This window comes from Dermochelys coriacea, chromosome 9, assembly GCF_009764565.3.
Source record: "Dermochelys coriacea isolate rDerCor1 chromosome 9, rDerCor1.pri.v4, whole genome shotgun sequence".
Classification (NCBI taxonomy): Eukaryota; Metazoa; Chordata; order Testudines; family Dermochelyidae; genus Dermochelys; species Dermochelys coriacea.
This window is the reverse complement of record NC_050076.1, coordinates 51,708,872-51,726,728: the sequence shown is the minus strand read 5'-3', so window position 1 is coordinate 51,726,728 and position 17,857 is coordinate 51,708,872. Positions and strand designations below refer to the sequence as shown.

The 17,857-nt window shown below is 45.6% G+C and overlaps 1 protein-coding gene across 1 annotated transcript in view; it reads right to left on the bottom strand.

Annotated features, from left to right (window-relative positions):
* TSPEAR (thrombospondin type laminin G domain and EAR repeats) overlaps positions 1-17,857 on the bottom strand; it is a 93,092-nt gene that overhangs the window by 37,838 nt on the left and 37,397 nt on the right. The window contains exon 7 of the mRNA XM_038416929.2: positions 15,139-15,371. Within this exon, the coding sequence (XP_038272857.1) occupies positions 15,139-15,371 (233 nt within the window). The remainder of the gene's footprint in view (positions 1-15,138; positions 15,372-17,857) is intronic.

Here is a 17,857-nt window from a genome sequence, read left to right as displayed (position 1 = left end):
TGGCTATTTTCAGAGAACTATCCACAATGACTCCAAGATCTCTTTCTTGAGTGTAACAGTTAATTTAGACCCCATCATTTCATATGTATAGTTGGGATTATGCTTTCCAATGTGCATTATTTTGCATTTATCAACATTGAATTTCATCAGCCATTTTATTGCCAAGTCACCCAGTTTTGTGAAATCCCTTTGTAACTCTTCGCAGTCTGTTTTGGATTTAACTGTTTGGAATAATTTAGATAAAATTCGGCAAATAGTTTCAGGCAAAAAAAACCCTGATTTTGTTTCAGAAAGGCCAACATGTTTTGTTTTGACATTTTTTAAGCAAACCACTTTGACATTTCATTTTGAAAAGACATTTTCAAACCAAAATGTTGATTCGAAGCAACATTCAAAACGTTGCATTTGACCCATGCATAATAAGTTCAGTTTTTTAGCAAGAAAAAACAAACAAAAAAGAAATCAGTTTTGGTTTGAAATGCACTGGGTATTTTTTTTCCCTAATTTATTGGTTCAGCTACCGAACCAAAAATTCCATTGCTCACTCTAGTTTCCAAAATAAGGAAAAATAATTCCTTCTACTGCAAATGTTATCTTTGGTATATACGTTTGATATAGCTCCTTGTATAGTCAGTATTTCCCAAAGTCCCTTACAAGCAATAAGTTAGCTACTGGTACTCGTTCCAGAATAAATGTGTCCATGCAGAATGTTATTCATAGAATATAAGGCCAGATGGGACCATTAGAGCATCTAGTCTGACCTCCTGTATAGCACAGGCCAGAGAATTTCACCCAGGTTTTCCTGAATGTGATTAAACCTGTGTCTGACTAAAGCACACCTTTCAGAAAGGCAGCCAGGCTGAATTTGAAGAGAAAAGATGGAGAATCCACCACGTCCCTTGATAGTTCATGCCAGTGGTTAACCACCCCCATTGTCAACAATGTGTGCCTTGCTTCTCATTGAAACTTTGTCTGGCTTCAGCTTCCAGCCATTAGTTCTTGCTATACCATTTCCTGATAGATTAAAAAGCCCCAGGAAGGTCGTCAGACACTGTCATCTTCTGCTTGAGAAATTAAACAGATTGAGCTCTCTGGGAACATCTATACTGCAACCTCCCCCTGCCCTATTGCAGAAAGCTTCAGGGCCTGGTCAACTGGGCTTGTGGGGTTCACACTACAGGGCTCAATATAGCAGTGTAGACATTCCAGCCCGGGCTTCGAGATCCTCCTGTCCTGCTGGGCTTCAGAGCCGGGCACCTGAATCTACACTATTTTCTCCAGACCTTTCTCCATTTTTGTGGCTCTTTTCTGCACCCTCCACAATTTTTGAACATCCTTTTGAAAACATGGACACCAGAACTGGATGCAAGATTCCAGTATCGGTCTCCCCGATGCCATAGACCAGTGTTTACCAGATGGTGGGTCATGACACGCCAGTGGGTTGCAGGAAGGGTCTAGGTGGGTTGCATGTGCTCTCGCCCCACAGCCCACGCTCTCACTTCCCCTGGGCAGCAGGCAGCAGCATGGGGAGTGAGATCACAGCAGCAGAGTATAGGAAGCAGCGGAGCCAGCAAAGAGACAGTCAGCAGCCTGGTAGTGATCACGGCCCAGCCACAGGGAGAGAGGAGCTGGCTGGAGCTGGGGCTGAGGGAAGGGACAGGGCTGGGAAAGCTACTGCAAGGGAGTTGTGGGGGAGGAGCTCAGCAGGGGATTTGGACTGAGCAGCAGAGTGGAGATGGGGGAGCAGGGAGCTAAGAAGGGGCAGAGGGTGCAGGAGTAATGGTGGGCTCCCCAAAATGGTGGGTTGCATTATAAAATGTTGGGAGCCACAACCATATACAGAGGAGAAATAACCTCCCTACTACTCCCCTGTTTCTACATCCAAGGACCCCATCAGCCCTTTTACCACAGCTTCACACTGGGAGTTCAGGTTAAGCTGTGCACCCACTACAACCCCTAGATCCTTTCAGGGTCCCTGCTCACCAGGATACAGTCACCTGTTCTGTCTATGTGGCCTGCGTTCCTTGTCCTTAGATGTATAACTTTGCACTGGCTGTATAAAAATGTATTTTGCTTGAAATGGCCCACCTCATCAAGTGAGCCAGATCGCCCTGTAGAACTGCCCTGTCCTCATTATTATTTACCAACCTTTGTGTCATCCACAAATTTTATCAGCAGTGATTTTATATTTATTTCCAGATCACTGATGAACATGTTGAATAGTGTTGGGCCTAGAACTGATCCCTATGGATCCTCACTAAACACTCCACATTTGATGATGATTCCCCATTGACAACTACTTTTTGAGATCTCCCAGGTAACGAGTTCATTTAATGTATGCTTTACTGATATCACATAGTACTAATTTTTTAATCATGTGGTACTAAGTCAAATGCCCTACAAAACGCTAAGTCTATAACATCTCCGTAGTTACCTTTATCAGCCGAACTTGTAATCTCCTCTAAGAATAAAATCAGGTTTGTTTGACAAGACCTGTTTTCCATAGAGCCATATTGACTATCATTAATTGTATTCCTATTCTTTAGTAATTGAATCTCCTTATCAGCTTTTCCATTATTTTGCCCAGGACTTATGTGCAGCTAACTGTCCTATAGTTACTCAAGATATCCCACTTGTCCTTTTTGAATACTCGCACAACAGTAGCACTGTTTGAATCTCTGGAATTTCATTGGTATTTTGAGATTTATTAAAAATTAACATCAATGAACTGTCAGCTCTTTTAGGACTCTTGGGTGCAAGTTATCCAGGCCTACTGATTTTAAAATGTTTATCCTGAGTAGATGTATAACATCCTCCTTACTTAATAAGGGACTGGAAAGTACTTTGCCATCCTCATGCAATATAAGCACATCATCATGTTTTTTTCTAGATACAGAACAGAAATATTTATTGAATACTCTTGATTTTTCGGGATTATTATTAACAATTTTATCATCTCTATCTAGTAATGGGCCTATATCATTGCTATTATTTATTTTGTTCCTAATATACTTAAAAATCTCCTTCTGACTGTCCTTAGCACTTCTAGTCATGGATATTTCCCTTATGTCTTTAGCTTCCCTTATCAATTTTCTACACTTCATAACTTTTAATTTATATCAATTACTATCTATCTGCCCTGGTTTTCCATTTGTTATACTTTGCCATTTTATTTCTAGTTACTGCCTTCACTAAACCAAGATAGGTTTTAGTTAAAGTTGTCCTCTTTTATTATGGAATCGTGGCTTTTTTTCCATCTAATAAACTCTTCTTAAAGAACTCCCAATTTTCATTCAAATTTTTCTGTCTAAATGTTTTCTCCCAGTCAATTTCGCTCATAATTTTCCTCAGCTTTGGGAAAGTAGCCCTTTTGATGCCCCAAGTGCATATATCAATGATTGGGACTATCCTCTGTTTCCCCATGTTGAATGTAATCAGATCACATTCACTGGTCCTTAAGCAACCACCAATTTCCAGTCTAGTGATTAATTCATCTTTAGCCATCACAAGGAGGTCCAAAATAGAATTACCTTATGTTGGGCGCTATACCTTTTGTGTCAGAAAATTATCATCTATAATTTTTTAGAAACTGTAAACATGTTTTACTGCTAGTTGCACGAGACCTCCAGCATATGTCTCTCAAATTGAAGTCCCCCGCAACAACAGTTTTTCTTTCCACATCTTACAGACAGCAAGGAGCTTAAGGAGTAACTCATCCTGTCCTCTGGTTTGATTTGGCAGTTTGTTAGAGACCCCCGTGACCTCCCTCTTCTGGGCTTTGTTAGATAGCTCATTCAGCCAGACGCATTCATGGTCCTGTGGTTCTGAGTTATCGATAATTCTAAAACAAGCAGTGGTATCTTTAATTTAGAATGCCACCCCTCCACCTCCTTCCTGAGCACATTATAACCAATGATTTTAACATTCCAATACTGTGAATTGTCCCAGCAGGGTTAAGTAATGCCAATTATATCAAATTTCTTCTCATCAATGAGAATTTCCAGTTCCTGTTGCTTTTTACCCACACTCCTAGAATTGCTATATAAGCAATTGAAAACCGTATTCTCTTCACGTTATTTGCCTGTGGCTCATGCCCAGCATTTGGGACTGGAAGGACCGCTGAGAAGATCACTTGTGATAGTTACCTTCAGTAAATTTCCAAGTGCAGACAAGCTCTATGTTTCCAGCCCTTGTGGTTGCAGAGAAAAGCTTGACATGGAACTGGAATGTACCTTAGGCTCAGAAACCCGACGGCAAATAAAAAGAACTCAATATTTATTTTAAAAATATCTCATGCTTTTTGGGGCCTGATTTATGATTTTTGAATACTTGGGGTTGGCAATACTGCATAAGGATATGGCATTTCTTCATCAGTTTGTTTGCCATCAGTTTATAAACAGACGGGGCATGCAAATCCTTTTGGGCTGGGCACTAAGCAAGCTGGAAATGATTCTGTACTTTAAGAAAACCAAGGCAATCCATGGATTCCAAGGCCAGGAGAGACACTTGTGATCATCGACTCTGACCTCCTCTATAACACAGTCCAGAAAACAGCCCCAGGTAATTCCTGTTTGAACTAGGTCTTTTTTATTTTTATTTTTAATCCATTTGATTTTAAAGTTGCCAGTGATGGAGAATTCACCATGGTCCCTGGTAAATTGGTCCACTGCTTAATTACCCTCACTGTTAAAAATGTGCTCCTCATTTCTAATCTGAAATTGTCCAGCTTCAACTTCCAGCCATTCGACCTTATTATCCCTTTCTCTGCTAGACTGAAAAGTTCATTATTAAATATTTGTTTCCCATACAGGTACTTACAGACTGTGATCAAGTCACCCCTCAACCTTCTCTTGGTTAAACTAAATAGATGGAACTCCTTGAGTCTATCATTATAAGGCAGGTTTTCTAATCTTTTAATCATCTTGTGGCTCTTCTCTGACCCTTCTCCAACTGATCAACAAAACCATATCCTGAAAGCAACAATACATATTCCTTGACAAGTGATGACACCAAATGCCTTTCAATGCATGTTCACTTTAAGAAAAATGGGATCACTGTGTCTTCTAAGCAGATTAAAGCTTCTCGCAACCCACATGCAAAACTGGATGAGCTGCTGGCAAGAGGGCAGAGAATACAAGCAACAGAAAAGCTTGCATCAGCTCAAGACGTGCTTTCAGCAGCAACCTAAAGGACGCTTCCCTGACTTCCTCCTGTAATTTATATTTGACTATGTTTGGAGCTCCTTTTGGAAGGTTGATACACTGTGCTTGATAAGGCCAGTAGAATATTTCCACACACTTCTGACCAACATACTAACCCACAGAATCCTTCCTACCAACACTACAAAAAGAAGGATTCTGCGTGGACTCCTCCTGAAGGTCGAAACAACAGACTGGACTTCTACATAGAGTGCTTCCATCAATGTACCCAGGCTGAAATTGTGGAAAAGCAGCATCACTTGCCCCATAACCTCAGCCGTGCTGAACACAACGCCATCAACAGCCTCAGGAACAATTCTGATAGCATAATCAAAAAGGCTGCAAAGGAGGTGCTGTCGTCATCATGAATAAGTTGGTATATGAACAAGAGGCTGCTAGGCAGCTCCCCAACACCACATTCTACAGGCCATTATCCTCTAATCCCACTGAGGATTACCAAAAGAAACTACACCATCTGCTCAAGAAACTCCCTGAAAAAGCACATGGACAGATCTGTGCAGACACATGCCTAGAACCCTGACCAGGGGTATTCTATCTGCTACCCAAGATCCATAAACCTGGAAATCCTGGACGTCCCATCATCTCAGGCATTGGCACCCTGACAGCAGGATTCTCTGGCTATGTGGACTCTCTCCTCAGGCCCTACACTCCCAGCACTCCCAGCTATCTTCGAGACACCACTGACTTCCTGAGGAAACTACAATCCATTGGTGATCATCCTAAAAACACCATCCTAGCCACTATGGATGTAGAAGCCCTCTACACCAACATTCCACACCAAGGTGGACTACAAGTCGTCAGGAACAGTATCCCCGATAATGTCACGGCAAACCTGGTGGTTGAACTTTTGACTTTGTCCTCATCCACGACTATTTCACATTTGGGGACAATATATACCTTCAAGTCAGCGGCACTGTTGTGGGTACCCACATGGCCCAATAGTATGCTAACATTTTTATGGCTGACTTAGAACAACATCTTCTTAGCTCTCGTCCCCTAACACTCCTACTCTACTTGCGCTACATTGATGACATCTTCATCATCTAGACCCATGGAAAAGAAGCCCTTGAGGAATTCCACCATGATTTCAACAATTTCCATCCCACCATCAACCTCAGCCTAGACCAATCCAAACAAGCGGTCCATTTCCTGGACACTACTGTGCTAATAAATGATGGTCACATAAACACCAACCTATACTGGAAACCTACTGACCGCTATACTTACCTACATGCCTCCAGCTTCCATCCAGGACACACCACACGATCCATGGTCTACAGCCAAGCTCTACGATACAACCGCATTTGCTCCAATCCCTCAGACAAAAACAAACACCTACAAGATCTCTATCAAGCATTCTTAAAACTACAATACCCACCTGCTGAAGTGAAAAAACAGATTGGCAGAGCCAGAAGAGTACCCAGAAGTCACCCACTACAGGACAGGCCCAACAAAGAAAATAACAGAACGACACTAGCCGTCACCTTCAGTCCAGGGTGTCTGTGTGTTTGCGTCAGGGAAGCCTGGCTGTTTAAAAATAGCCGGAGCCTCGCGAACCAGCTGAGCGGCAGCGAACCAGCGGAGCAGCGGGGACAGCAGAGCAGCTCACAGCAGGAGTTTGCCTGGGACTGGTAAGTATCCGAGTGTGTGTGTTTGCTTGCTGAGGAAGTATCCGAGCGTGTGTTTGCTGGGAGGGAGCCTGAGTGAGTGTCTGATTGGCTGCTAGCCTGCAGGGGGCGGGCATTAGGGTGTCTGTGTGTTTGCGTCAGGGAAGCCTGGCTGTTTAAAAATAGCCGGAGCCTCGCGAACCAGCTGAGCAGCGGGGACAGCAGAGCAGCTCACAGCAGGAGTTTGCCTGGGAGTTCGCCTGGAGTGAGCCCAGTGAGGCTTACATCTTGCCAACGTCTCTGAGGAAGCTCCGTAGTAGGTAGGTGATATGGAAGGGGGGGATTCAGCTGTTGTGACCTGCACTGGATGTGCCATGTTTGTCTTTCTTCCACAGGACAGAAGCGACTTTGTCTGTACAAAGTGCAAGCTGGTCTCCATATTGGAAGAGAAGATTGAAGGTCTGGAGCAACAGGTAACGACCCTGCGTTGTATACGAGAGACTGAGGATTTTCTGGACCAAACTCAGGATAGCCTTCTAGGGGCACAAAGCTCTAAAGATGTAGAGCAGGTTGCACAGAGGAGCCAAGAGGCCAGTGAAGAAGCTTGGCAACATGTGACCTCCAGAAGAGGTAAGCGGAATGTCCGGGTTCCAGTAACACAGACACAGGTAACTAACCGCTTTCATGTTCTCTCCACAGGTACCATTGCGGAGAGTGGACCAGATGATATGTCTGGGGGGAGAAAGCAGAAGGAGACCCCGCTGGTTGGGAGGCATGAGATGCGATGTCCTGAGGTTGGGGGTTCCACGACCACCACTCCCAAGAGGAGAAGGCGGGTGGTGGTGGTCGGGGACTCTCTCCTCCGGGGGACTGAGTCATCTATCTGCCGCCCTGACCGGGAAAACCGAGAAGTCTGCTGCTTGCCAGGGGCTAAGATTCGTGATGTGACGGAGAGACTGCCGAGACTCATCAAGCCCTCGGATCGCTACCCCTTCCTGCTTCTCCACGTGGGCACCAATGATACTGCCAAGAATGACCTTGAGCGGATCACTGCGGACTACGTGGCTCTGGGAAGAAGGATAAAGGAGTTGGAGGCGCAAGTGGTGTTCTCGTCCATCCTCCCCGTGGAAGGAAAAGGCCTGGGTAGGGACCGTCGAATCGTGGAGGTCAACGAATGGCTACGCAGGTGGTGTCGGAGAGAAGGCTTTGGATTCTTTGACCATGGGATGGTGTTCCATGAAGGAGGAGTGCTGGGCAGAGACGGGCTCCATCTTACGAAGAGAGGGAAGAACATCTTTGCCAGCAGGCTGGCTAACCTAGTGAGGAGGGCTTTAAACTAGGTTCACCGGGGGAAGGAGACCAAAGCCCTGAGGTAAGTGGGAAAGCGGGATACCGGGAGGAAGCACAGGCAGGAATGTCTGAGAGGGGAGGGCTCCTGCCTCATACTGGGAATGAGGGGCGATCAACAGGTTATCTCAAGTGCTTATATACAAATGCACAAAGCCTTGGAAACAAGCAGGGAGAACTGGAGGTCCTGGTGATGTCAAGGAATTATGACGTGATTGGAATAACAGAGACTTGGTGGGATAACTCACATGACTGGAGTACAGTCATGGATGGTTATAAACTGTTCAGGAAGGACAGGCAGGGCAGAAAAGGTGGGGGAGTAGCACTGTATGTAAGGGAGCAGTATGACTGCTCAGAGCTCCGGTACGAAACTGTGGAAAAACCTGAGTGTCTCTGGATTAAGTTTAGAAGTGTGTGCAACAAGAGTGATGTCATGGTGGGAGTCTGCTATAGACCACCGGACCAGGGGGATGAGGTGGATGAGGCTTTCTTCCGGCAACTCACGGAAGCTACTAGATCGCATGCCCTGATTCTCATGGGTGACTTTAATTTTCCTGATATCTGCTGGGAGAGCAATACAGCGGTGCATAGACAATCCAGGAAGTTTTTGGAAAGCGTAGGGGACAATTTCCTGGTGCAAGTGCTAGGGGAGCCAACTAGGGGGAGCGCTTTTCTCGACCTGCTGCTCACAAACCGGGTAGAATTAGTGGGGGAAGCAAAAGTGGATGGGAATCTGGGAGGCAGTGACCATGAGTTGGTTGAGTTCAGGATCCTGACGCAGGGAAGAAAGGTAAGCAGCAGGATACGGACCCTGGACTTCAGGAAAGCAGACTTTGACTCCCTCAGGGAACAGATGGCCAGGATCCCCTGGGGGACTAACATGAAAGGGAAGGGAGTCCACGAGTGCTGGCTGTATTTCAAGGAATCCCTGTTGAGGTTACAGGGACAAACCATCCCGATGAGTCGAAAGAATAGTAAATATGGCAGGCGACCAGCTTGGCTTAATGGTGAAATCCTAGCGGATCTTAAACATAAAAAAGAAGCTTACAAGAAGTGGAAGGTTGGACATATGACCAGGGAAGAGTATAAAAATATTGCTCAGGCGTGTAGGAAAGATATCAGGAGGGCCAAATCGCACCTGGAGCTGCAGCTAGCAAGAGATGTCAAGAGTAACAAGAAGGGTTTCTTCAGGTATGTTGGCAACAAGAAGAAAGCCAAGGAAAGTGTGGGCCCCTTACTGAATGAGGGAGGCAAGCTAGTGACAGAGGATGTGGAAAAAGCTAATGTACTCAATGCTTTTTTTGCCTCTGTTTTCACTAACAAGGTCAGCTCCCAGACTGCTGTGCTGGGCAACACAAAATGGGGAAGAGATGGCCAGCCCTCTGTAGAGATAGAGGTGGTTAGGGACTATTTAGAAAAGCTGGACGTGCACAAGTCCATGGGGCCGGACGAATTGCATCCGAGAGTGCTGAAGGAATTGGCGGCTGTGATTGCAGAGCCCTTGGCCATTATCTTTGAAAACTCGTGGCGAACGGGGGAAGTCCCGGATGACTGGAAAAAGGCTAATGTAGTGCCCATCTTTAAAAAAGGGAAGAAGGAGGATCCTGGGAACTACAGGCCAGCCAGCCTCACCTCAGTCCCTGGAAAAATCATGGAGCAGGTCCTCAAAGAATCAATCCTGAAGCACTTAGAGGAGAGGAAAGTGATCAGGAACAGTCAGCATGGATTCACCAAGGGAAGGTCATGCCTGACTAATCTAATCGCCTTTTATGATGAGATTACTGGTTCTGTGGATGAAGGGAAAGCAGTGGATGTATTGTTTCTTGACTTTAGCAAAGCTTTTGACACGGTCTCCCACAGCATTCTTGTCAGCAAGTTAAGGAAGTATGGGCTGGATGAATGCACTATAAGGTGGGTAGAAAGCTGGCTAGATTGTCGGGCTCAACGGGTAGTGATCAATGGCTCCATGTCTAGTTGGCAGCCGGTGTCAAGTGGAGTGCCCCAGGGGTCGGTCCTGGGGCCCGTTTTGTTCAATATCTTCATAAATGATCTGGAGGATGGTGTGGATTGCACTCTCAGCAAATTTGCGGATGATACTAAACTGGGAGGAGTGGTAGATACGCTGGAGGGGAGGGATAGGATACAGAAGGACCTAGACAAATTGGAGGATTGGGCCAAAAGAAATCTAATGAGGTTCAATAAGGATAAATGCAGGGTCCTGCACTTAGGATGGAAGAATCCAATGCACCGCTACAGACTAGGGACCGAATGGCTCGGCAGCAGTTCTGCGGAAAAGGACCTAGGGGTGACAGTGGACGAGAAGCTGGATATGAGTCAGCAGTGTGCCCTTGTTGCCAAGAAGGCCAATGGCATTTTGGGTTGTATAAGTAGGGGCATAGCGAGCAGATCGAGGGACGTGATCGTTCCCCTCTATTCGACACTGGTGAGGCCTCATCTGGAGTACTGTGTCCAGTTTTGGGCCCCACACTACAGGACGGATGTGGATAAATTGGAAAGAGTACAACGAAGGGCAACGAAAATGATTAGGGGTCTAGAGCACATGACTTATGAGGAGAGGCTGAGGGAGCTGGGATTGTTTAGTCTGCAGAAGAGAAGAATGAGGGGGGATTTGATAGCTGCTTTCAACTACCTGAAAGGGGGTTTCAAAGAGGATGGCTCTAGACTGTTCTCAATGGTAGCAGATGACAGAACGAGAAGTAATGGTCTCAAGTTGCAATGGGGGAGGTTTAGATTGGATATTAGGAAAAACTTTTTCACTAAGAGGGTGGTGAAACACTGGAATGCGTTACCTAGGGAGGTGGTAGAATCTCCTTCCTTAGAGGTTTTTAAGGTCAGGCTTGACAAAGCCCTAGCTGGGATGATTTAACTGGGACTTGGTCCTGCTTTGAGCAGGGGGTTGGACTAGATGACCTTCTGGGGTCCCTTCCAACCCTGATATTCTATGATTCTATGATTCTATGATTCCACAACTAAAACCTCTCCAGCACATCATCACAGATTGACAACCTATCCTGAAGGATGATCCCTCACTCTCACAGATCTTGGGAGACAGACCAGTCCTTTCTTACAGACAACCCCACAACCTGAAGCAAATACTCACCAGCAACCACACACCACACAACAAAAACACTAACCCAGGAACCTATCCTTGCAGCAAAGCCCGATGCCAACTCTGTCCACATATTTATTCAAGGGACACCATCATAGGACCTAATTAGCCATGCCATCAGGGCCTCGTTCACCTGCACATCTACCAATGTGATATATGCCATCATGTGCCAGCAATGCCCCTCTGCCATGCACATTGGCCAAACCAGAATAAATGGACACAAATCTGACATCAGCAATCATAACATTCAAAAACCGGTAGGAGAACACTTCAACCTCTCTGGCCACTCAGTAATTAAGATTTAAGGGTGGCAATTTTGCAACAGAAAAGCTTCAAAAACATACTCCAACAAGAAACTGCTGAGCTTGAATTAATATGCAAACTAGATACTATTAACTTCGGTTTGAATAGAGACTGGGAGTGGCTGGGTCATTATACAAATTGAATCTATTTCCCTAAGTTAAGTATCCTCACACCTTCTTGTCAACTATCTAAATGGGCCATCTTGATTATTACTACAAAAGTTTTTTTCTCCTGCTGATAATAGCTCATCTCAACTAATTATCCTCTCACAGTTTGTGTGGCAACTTCCAGCTTATCTGTATGTATATATATATCTTCTTACTATATGTTTCATTCTATGCATCCGATGAAGTGAGCTGTAGCCCACGAAAGCTTATGCTCTAATAAATTTGTTAGTCTCTAAGGTGCCACAAGTACTCTTGTTCTTTTTGCGGATACAGACTAACACGGCTGCTACTCTGAAACAAGTAGAAATACAGGTTTTCTCTAGAAAGGGCCCCAGAAATACAGCAGAAGCTAATATCTTCATAATTTTTAAAAGGACTTTTTCAGAACCTGTCCCAACTTTTCTTTCAGTAAGATGCTATTACATTTTCTGGACAGCTAGACCAACTATTTATTTTATTATTCCTATCACTAAGGCTTCCACAACTGAGACATCCAGGGTACCCAGCATGAATTGAAGAGTACATCCAGGATCCTTAAGAAAAGGGGGCCAGTTCTTTCCCTTGCCACAATAGAAACTGGACAGGAGCACGATCATGTTGCAGGTGCTGCTGCAGTACCTGTTTACAATGGAATGAGAGTGGCAGAGAGGAAGAGGAGGAGAGGCAGGTACTGGCAGGCCACCCTGACTGCCTTCCTTATTCTGGCATGGTGAATTCTGGCTCCACGGAGTTCTATGCTTCAGCTGCACAAAGAGCTGGGATGTGATTGTTGGGGGGTTGGATTGGGAGGATTTGTGTATGGACAGAGGAGATGTACAGAGGTTGGGGAGGTCGTAAGCAGTGCATGTGCATAGTTGGGGAGGCCTTTGTTTTCAACATGCGTTTCAATCATAGCAGTATGTCCATGAGTGTGAAAAGACATTTCTCAAGTGTTTGCAGACAGCAGGCCAGCTCTCCCACGAGCTGCGGGCCCAGCTCCCTACCTCTGCCTGCAGGCACCAGAACAGAAGCCAGAGAACCACCACCAACAGCGGGATTCAAAGGGCCAGCTTTGCAAAAGATCCCAGGACCAAATTTTCAAGGTCTCCGCACTCCCAACTGGGGCCAGCTTTTCAAAAAAGCTCAGCCCCCAGCAGGCTCCAGGGAGAGCCACAGGAGCTGCTGAGAACTTTTGAAGATTCTGTGGCTGAGCAACGTTGGAAATCTGCCCCTTCAGACAGGAAGCACAAAGCGAGCGAGAGAACAAACACCCACCACAGCATCACCTGCACAGAGCTGCCAGCTCTCAGCCAAGAGCAGCCCCACTAACATTCCTTGGAGGACGCTGAACCCTGTGGTCTCCGAACCCTGGGGCCCAGCTGTTATGGTGGGCTTTGGAGCTGGTGAATTCCCGATGTGGTTCTCCTGTTCTCTCAATCTGGTAGGAAAGTGCTGCTGTTCTTCTACCAACACCTCCCTCCCCAGACCAACATACATTTTCCTGAATCTGGATATTCATGAACATCATCCAAATGTCAGACCCTTCAGAGCCAAACATAATCTAAATCCAAATACAAGCCTCTTTGCCCATCCCCAACAGACAGCATGTGCATACGGCAGAGCACGAAACATATGCACCCACCCTGCACAGAAAGCTCCCATGCGACTAGGAGCAAGGTGCCGAGCAGTGTGCAGAGCAAGAGGTCAGTGTGAAGGAGGTGGGGCTGAGATGTAATAACATAGGAATAATGCTACTACAGATCTGTATTCATTCACAAAGCTTGTATGTGACCAAGTCATGGGCAATGTGCACTTTAGAACTATATTGAATAGCAGAGGTAGCAGGAAGGGAACACAAATAGACAAGAAACCTTCGAATAAACCCTTGCAAGGGGCCTGGGCTAGTGAGCTAGGTTACACAGCTGTTTTGCCTGGGTTGGCACAGCCGGGTTCAAAGGACTGAAACAGATCAAAAGTGACTGCCAAGGAGGCAGTTGTCAGTGCCCATTTGTAGAGAAACAGACTGATACAGAGACAGGCCCTGTGGGACGGGTCTGTAGCAGCTGGTCCCTCTTGAGGGCCGGGCCTGGTCCGACCGACCAGTGTAAAGGCCTTCACTGTTTAAAATCCTCTCTCTCGTGATACTCTGTTTCCCTGCTGCTAAGGGGAAACAATCATTTGTTTTAAGAAGTCTGTTTGGTCACGCCCTGTGCTACTACCTGCTAAGCAGTCACAGGGCATTGCAGCCCACAGCCCAGTCTAAGACTAGGAGAGTCATGGGATTCCCTGCAGGACAGGTGAAGACACGAGGTCTGACACCGGGAGTGGGGTGCACTTGGGGAAACAAGAGTTGGGCCATTGGGGCAGCTGGCCCTGAACCACGACAGTCACACACATAACATAAGGTGCGATTCCATTTACGAGTACATCAGAAAAGGGAAAGCAAACTACAGCAGAAGCAATGTCCAATGTACTGATTCTGCACTCCATCACCCACAACTTTTATGCTGGAAATAGACTGGACAATCCATGGAGTCACAACAGCATAAAACCAGGACAATGGAGAAGAGAATCTGGCTCCAGATCTCGTAAATGGAAGCATGTCCTGGCTAAGATTCTAGAAGGTTCATGTTACAGTCATGGAGTTCTGCCCAGGTTTGGAAATCAAATTTATTTTCTGGACAGTGGGGACTTTTATGGAATCAAAGGGGGCATGTGTCACAAAGCCCAGTTCTCAGGAAAGCCAATTATTAGACTGGGAAAGTCATACCCAGTAGACTTATTAAAATCCATCCATGATACAATTCTGCTGGATACATGACCTGCATGGGAACAGGACACTGCGACATTCACAAATATGATTTTAATAGAAACCTATTAATGTCTGAGCTGAGAGCAGACAGAGTCCACCAGAAATCAGCAGCAACAAACTGTTGTTTTAGAGAGTCTTGAGAAGAAAATCATGGGCTTGGAGGCTTCATATAGACCTACATACTGTGGAGAATAGTAATTCAAGAAGGACTGACTGATGAGCTTTGAATGTTATGGAGAGACAAACAAGTATCTATTTCCTATGGCGTGTAAGTAACTGATATCAGCTTAGCTAGGATTTTTGCTGCTTTGTACAATAGTAAAACCAAAAAAAGCAACATTTCCTTCCCAGTCATCTATGTACAGTTGCAAATTAGCCATGGGGACAGCCCCATTATACCAGCACAACTCTAGTGAAATTAATTGAGCTACACTAATTTACACCAGCTAAGGATCTGGCCCTAAAACATTAACCCTGACAAGACTCAAAGTTGGGCCAGCCCTTCTGAGAAGAAACTGTCATCTAGCATTTGCAATTTGACACAGCACCAAAGGAATCCTAAAAGCGGAATTACCTTTTTTCCTATGGTGAAATAGCGCCAGGATTGAGCTTGGTAGGTGGGGATGTTTTGGTAAGACAGGAATTTTCCATCAGTCCATTTGTAAATAGCTGACCCAGGCGGAGTGTACCGATTGGCTGTGGCCGCAAAAACCCCCACCTTTGGAATGACGAAGGTCTCGATGCCCATGGTTTCAGAGTTGGTCATCAAGTTCTGATATTCTTCTACATAATCCAGCCTCTCTTTGACTAGGAAATAACAAAAAAGGATGGAAATGAAAAATAGATTCCTCCTTAGTTCAACTGTGTTCCAAAGTTCAATGGAGGGCTATATTTTTGGTTATTTTGTATGCATGGCACTGAGTAACCAAATTAAAAGTCCTGTGCTAAAGGGCTTAACAATCAAAGGGCAAGTTAATTTACTGTTGGGATCTACCTGCACAGTCCAGGCCTAGACAAAGTGACCTGACAAGTGATGGCCACAGACAATGGACAGCATGGAACAGGAAGACAAGGGTTCCGTAAACACAGCGCTGTGAGTGGAAGGATGTTACATGTATTGCAGAGGCCACTCTGTTTAAAGATGCAAAACAGTTGCCTTTGTACCTCCCTGTGCATAACACATACTGATCATTTTCCAACACATTCACCTCCAGAGCTGCATTCTGTGGTCTGGTCTCTGCCAGCCCATGAATGGTTCTAGAAAGTTGGAGCAAAATCCTTTCAGTCAGGCATTTTCCCACTATGAGAGGGTTAAAAAAGATCACCTTTTTTTAGTTTAAAAAGGGGTGAGGAAGGTCCCTGAACTTTGAATTTAATTGAGGAGACCATTGGAGGGAAGAAAAGCAGTTACAGCAGGTATAGCCTCTAGGGGAGAGCTGAGATCAGCTGGAGTTAAGCCCTCTCCCCAGCACCCCAGACCCAGAACTGTGCAAAGGATTCCCCTTTCAGGGACATCAGATCTCCCACCTTCCTATCAGCCACAGGTGGAAGACACTATTGGGAGGAGACAGCCAGAAACTCAGCCAGCCAGAGCTGAGCCTGGCAAAAAAAAAAAAATTGTGGTACTATCATGCCATAAACACGTCACTATAATATTGTTCACTCTGCTTGTATGTTATACTCCTTTCCCTTACCCTCCTCTCTCTTGTCTATCTAGATTGTAAGCTCCCCAAGGCAGTGTCCAGTTCTGGTGTCCCCCATTCAAGAAGGATGTTGATAAATTGGAGACGGGTTTAGATAAGAGCCATGAGAACGATGAAAGAATTAGAATACGTGCTTTAGAGTGATAGCCTCAAGGAGCTCAATCTATTTAGCTTTGCAAAGAGAAGGTTAAGGGGTGATGTGATTACAGTCTATAAGTATCTACATGGGGAACAAATATCTAATAATGGGCTCTTAAATCTAGTGAAGAAAGGTCTAACACAATCAATGGCTGGAAGTTGAAGCGAGACAAATTCAGATTGGAAATAAGATGTAAATTTTTAAGAGTGAGAGTAATTAACCACTGGAACAATTTACCCAGGGTCATGGTGGATTCTCCATCACTGACAATTTTTAAATCAAGACTGGGTGTTTTTCTAAAGGATCTGCTCTAGGGATTATTTTGGAGGAGTTCCCTGGCCTCCCTGATACAGAAAATCAGATTATCACAATGGTTCTTTCTAGCCTTATAATCTGTAAATCTAAGGTAGGGAGTGTCTCTTACACTATATATAGTGCCTAGCAAAATGGGGCGTGATCTTGGTTGGGGTCTTGGGTGCTACTGCAATACACATAAATAATAATCAACCTAAAAGCACATCCACAAGGAGTAGGAAATGCATGATTTAGACACCTGCAAAAACTGGAAGATAAAATGGAGAAGTTATGAAGGTTTGAAAATATTCCACAGCCCATGCTCAGTAGAAAAGAGCTTTTAGTCTGTAGGGCAGTAACCCAGTAATCCTCCTTTGTCCTAGACCTGTAGAGGTGTTATCTACCCACTTCACCTTGTGTGATCTCTTGCAACATGTATTAACTCCTTCTCTGTTCCACACTTGTATGTAGCTGTGACACTTTCAGTTCCTTTCCCAGACCTGAAGAAGAGCTCTGTATAACTTGAAGGCTTGTCTCTCTCACCAACAGAAGTTCATCCAGTAAAAGATATTACCTCACCCATCATCTCTGTCATTAGCTTTTACACAGCCATTTGAAACATGGGTGTAGTAACCATGCACACACAGCTATTTAACTATCCTCTGAAACACCCGCTACACCAAGAGAATTCAAAACATGCAAGCATAGGCACTGACTAGAGCAACATTTTTCAAATGCGGCCACTGGGGGTTTTTCATGCGGCCACGACAGTCTCCGGGGGAGCGGGGGCAAAGCATCGGCCCCTCCCTCCTTGTTGCTTCTGGATGCACCGCCTCTGGAGAGAAGTGGGGCACAATGCTGCAGGAGCAAGGTGAGTTCTTGACTCACCTTGGGGGAGGGGGTTTGGGCAGCATGCTCCAGCAGCGGGACTTCAGGAACCTGGCTGTGCAGCCACAGGCTCCAACTGACCACCCCCCACTCCCGCCCCCCCGGCTCTAGCCACATGGCCGTGGCCTCCAGCTACAGGGTTTCAGCCTCTGGATCCTGGTTCCAGCTGTATGGCAACAGGCACTGGCTCTCGGCTCCAGTCCTGAGCTCCAACCACACAGTGGCAGGTGCTGGCCACAGGCACCAACCCGCAGACCCAGCCACACGGG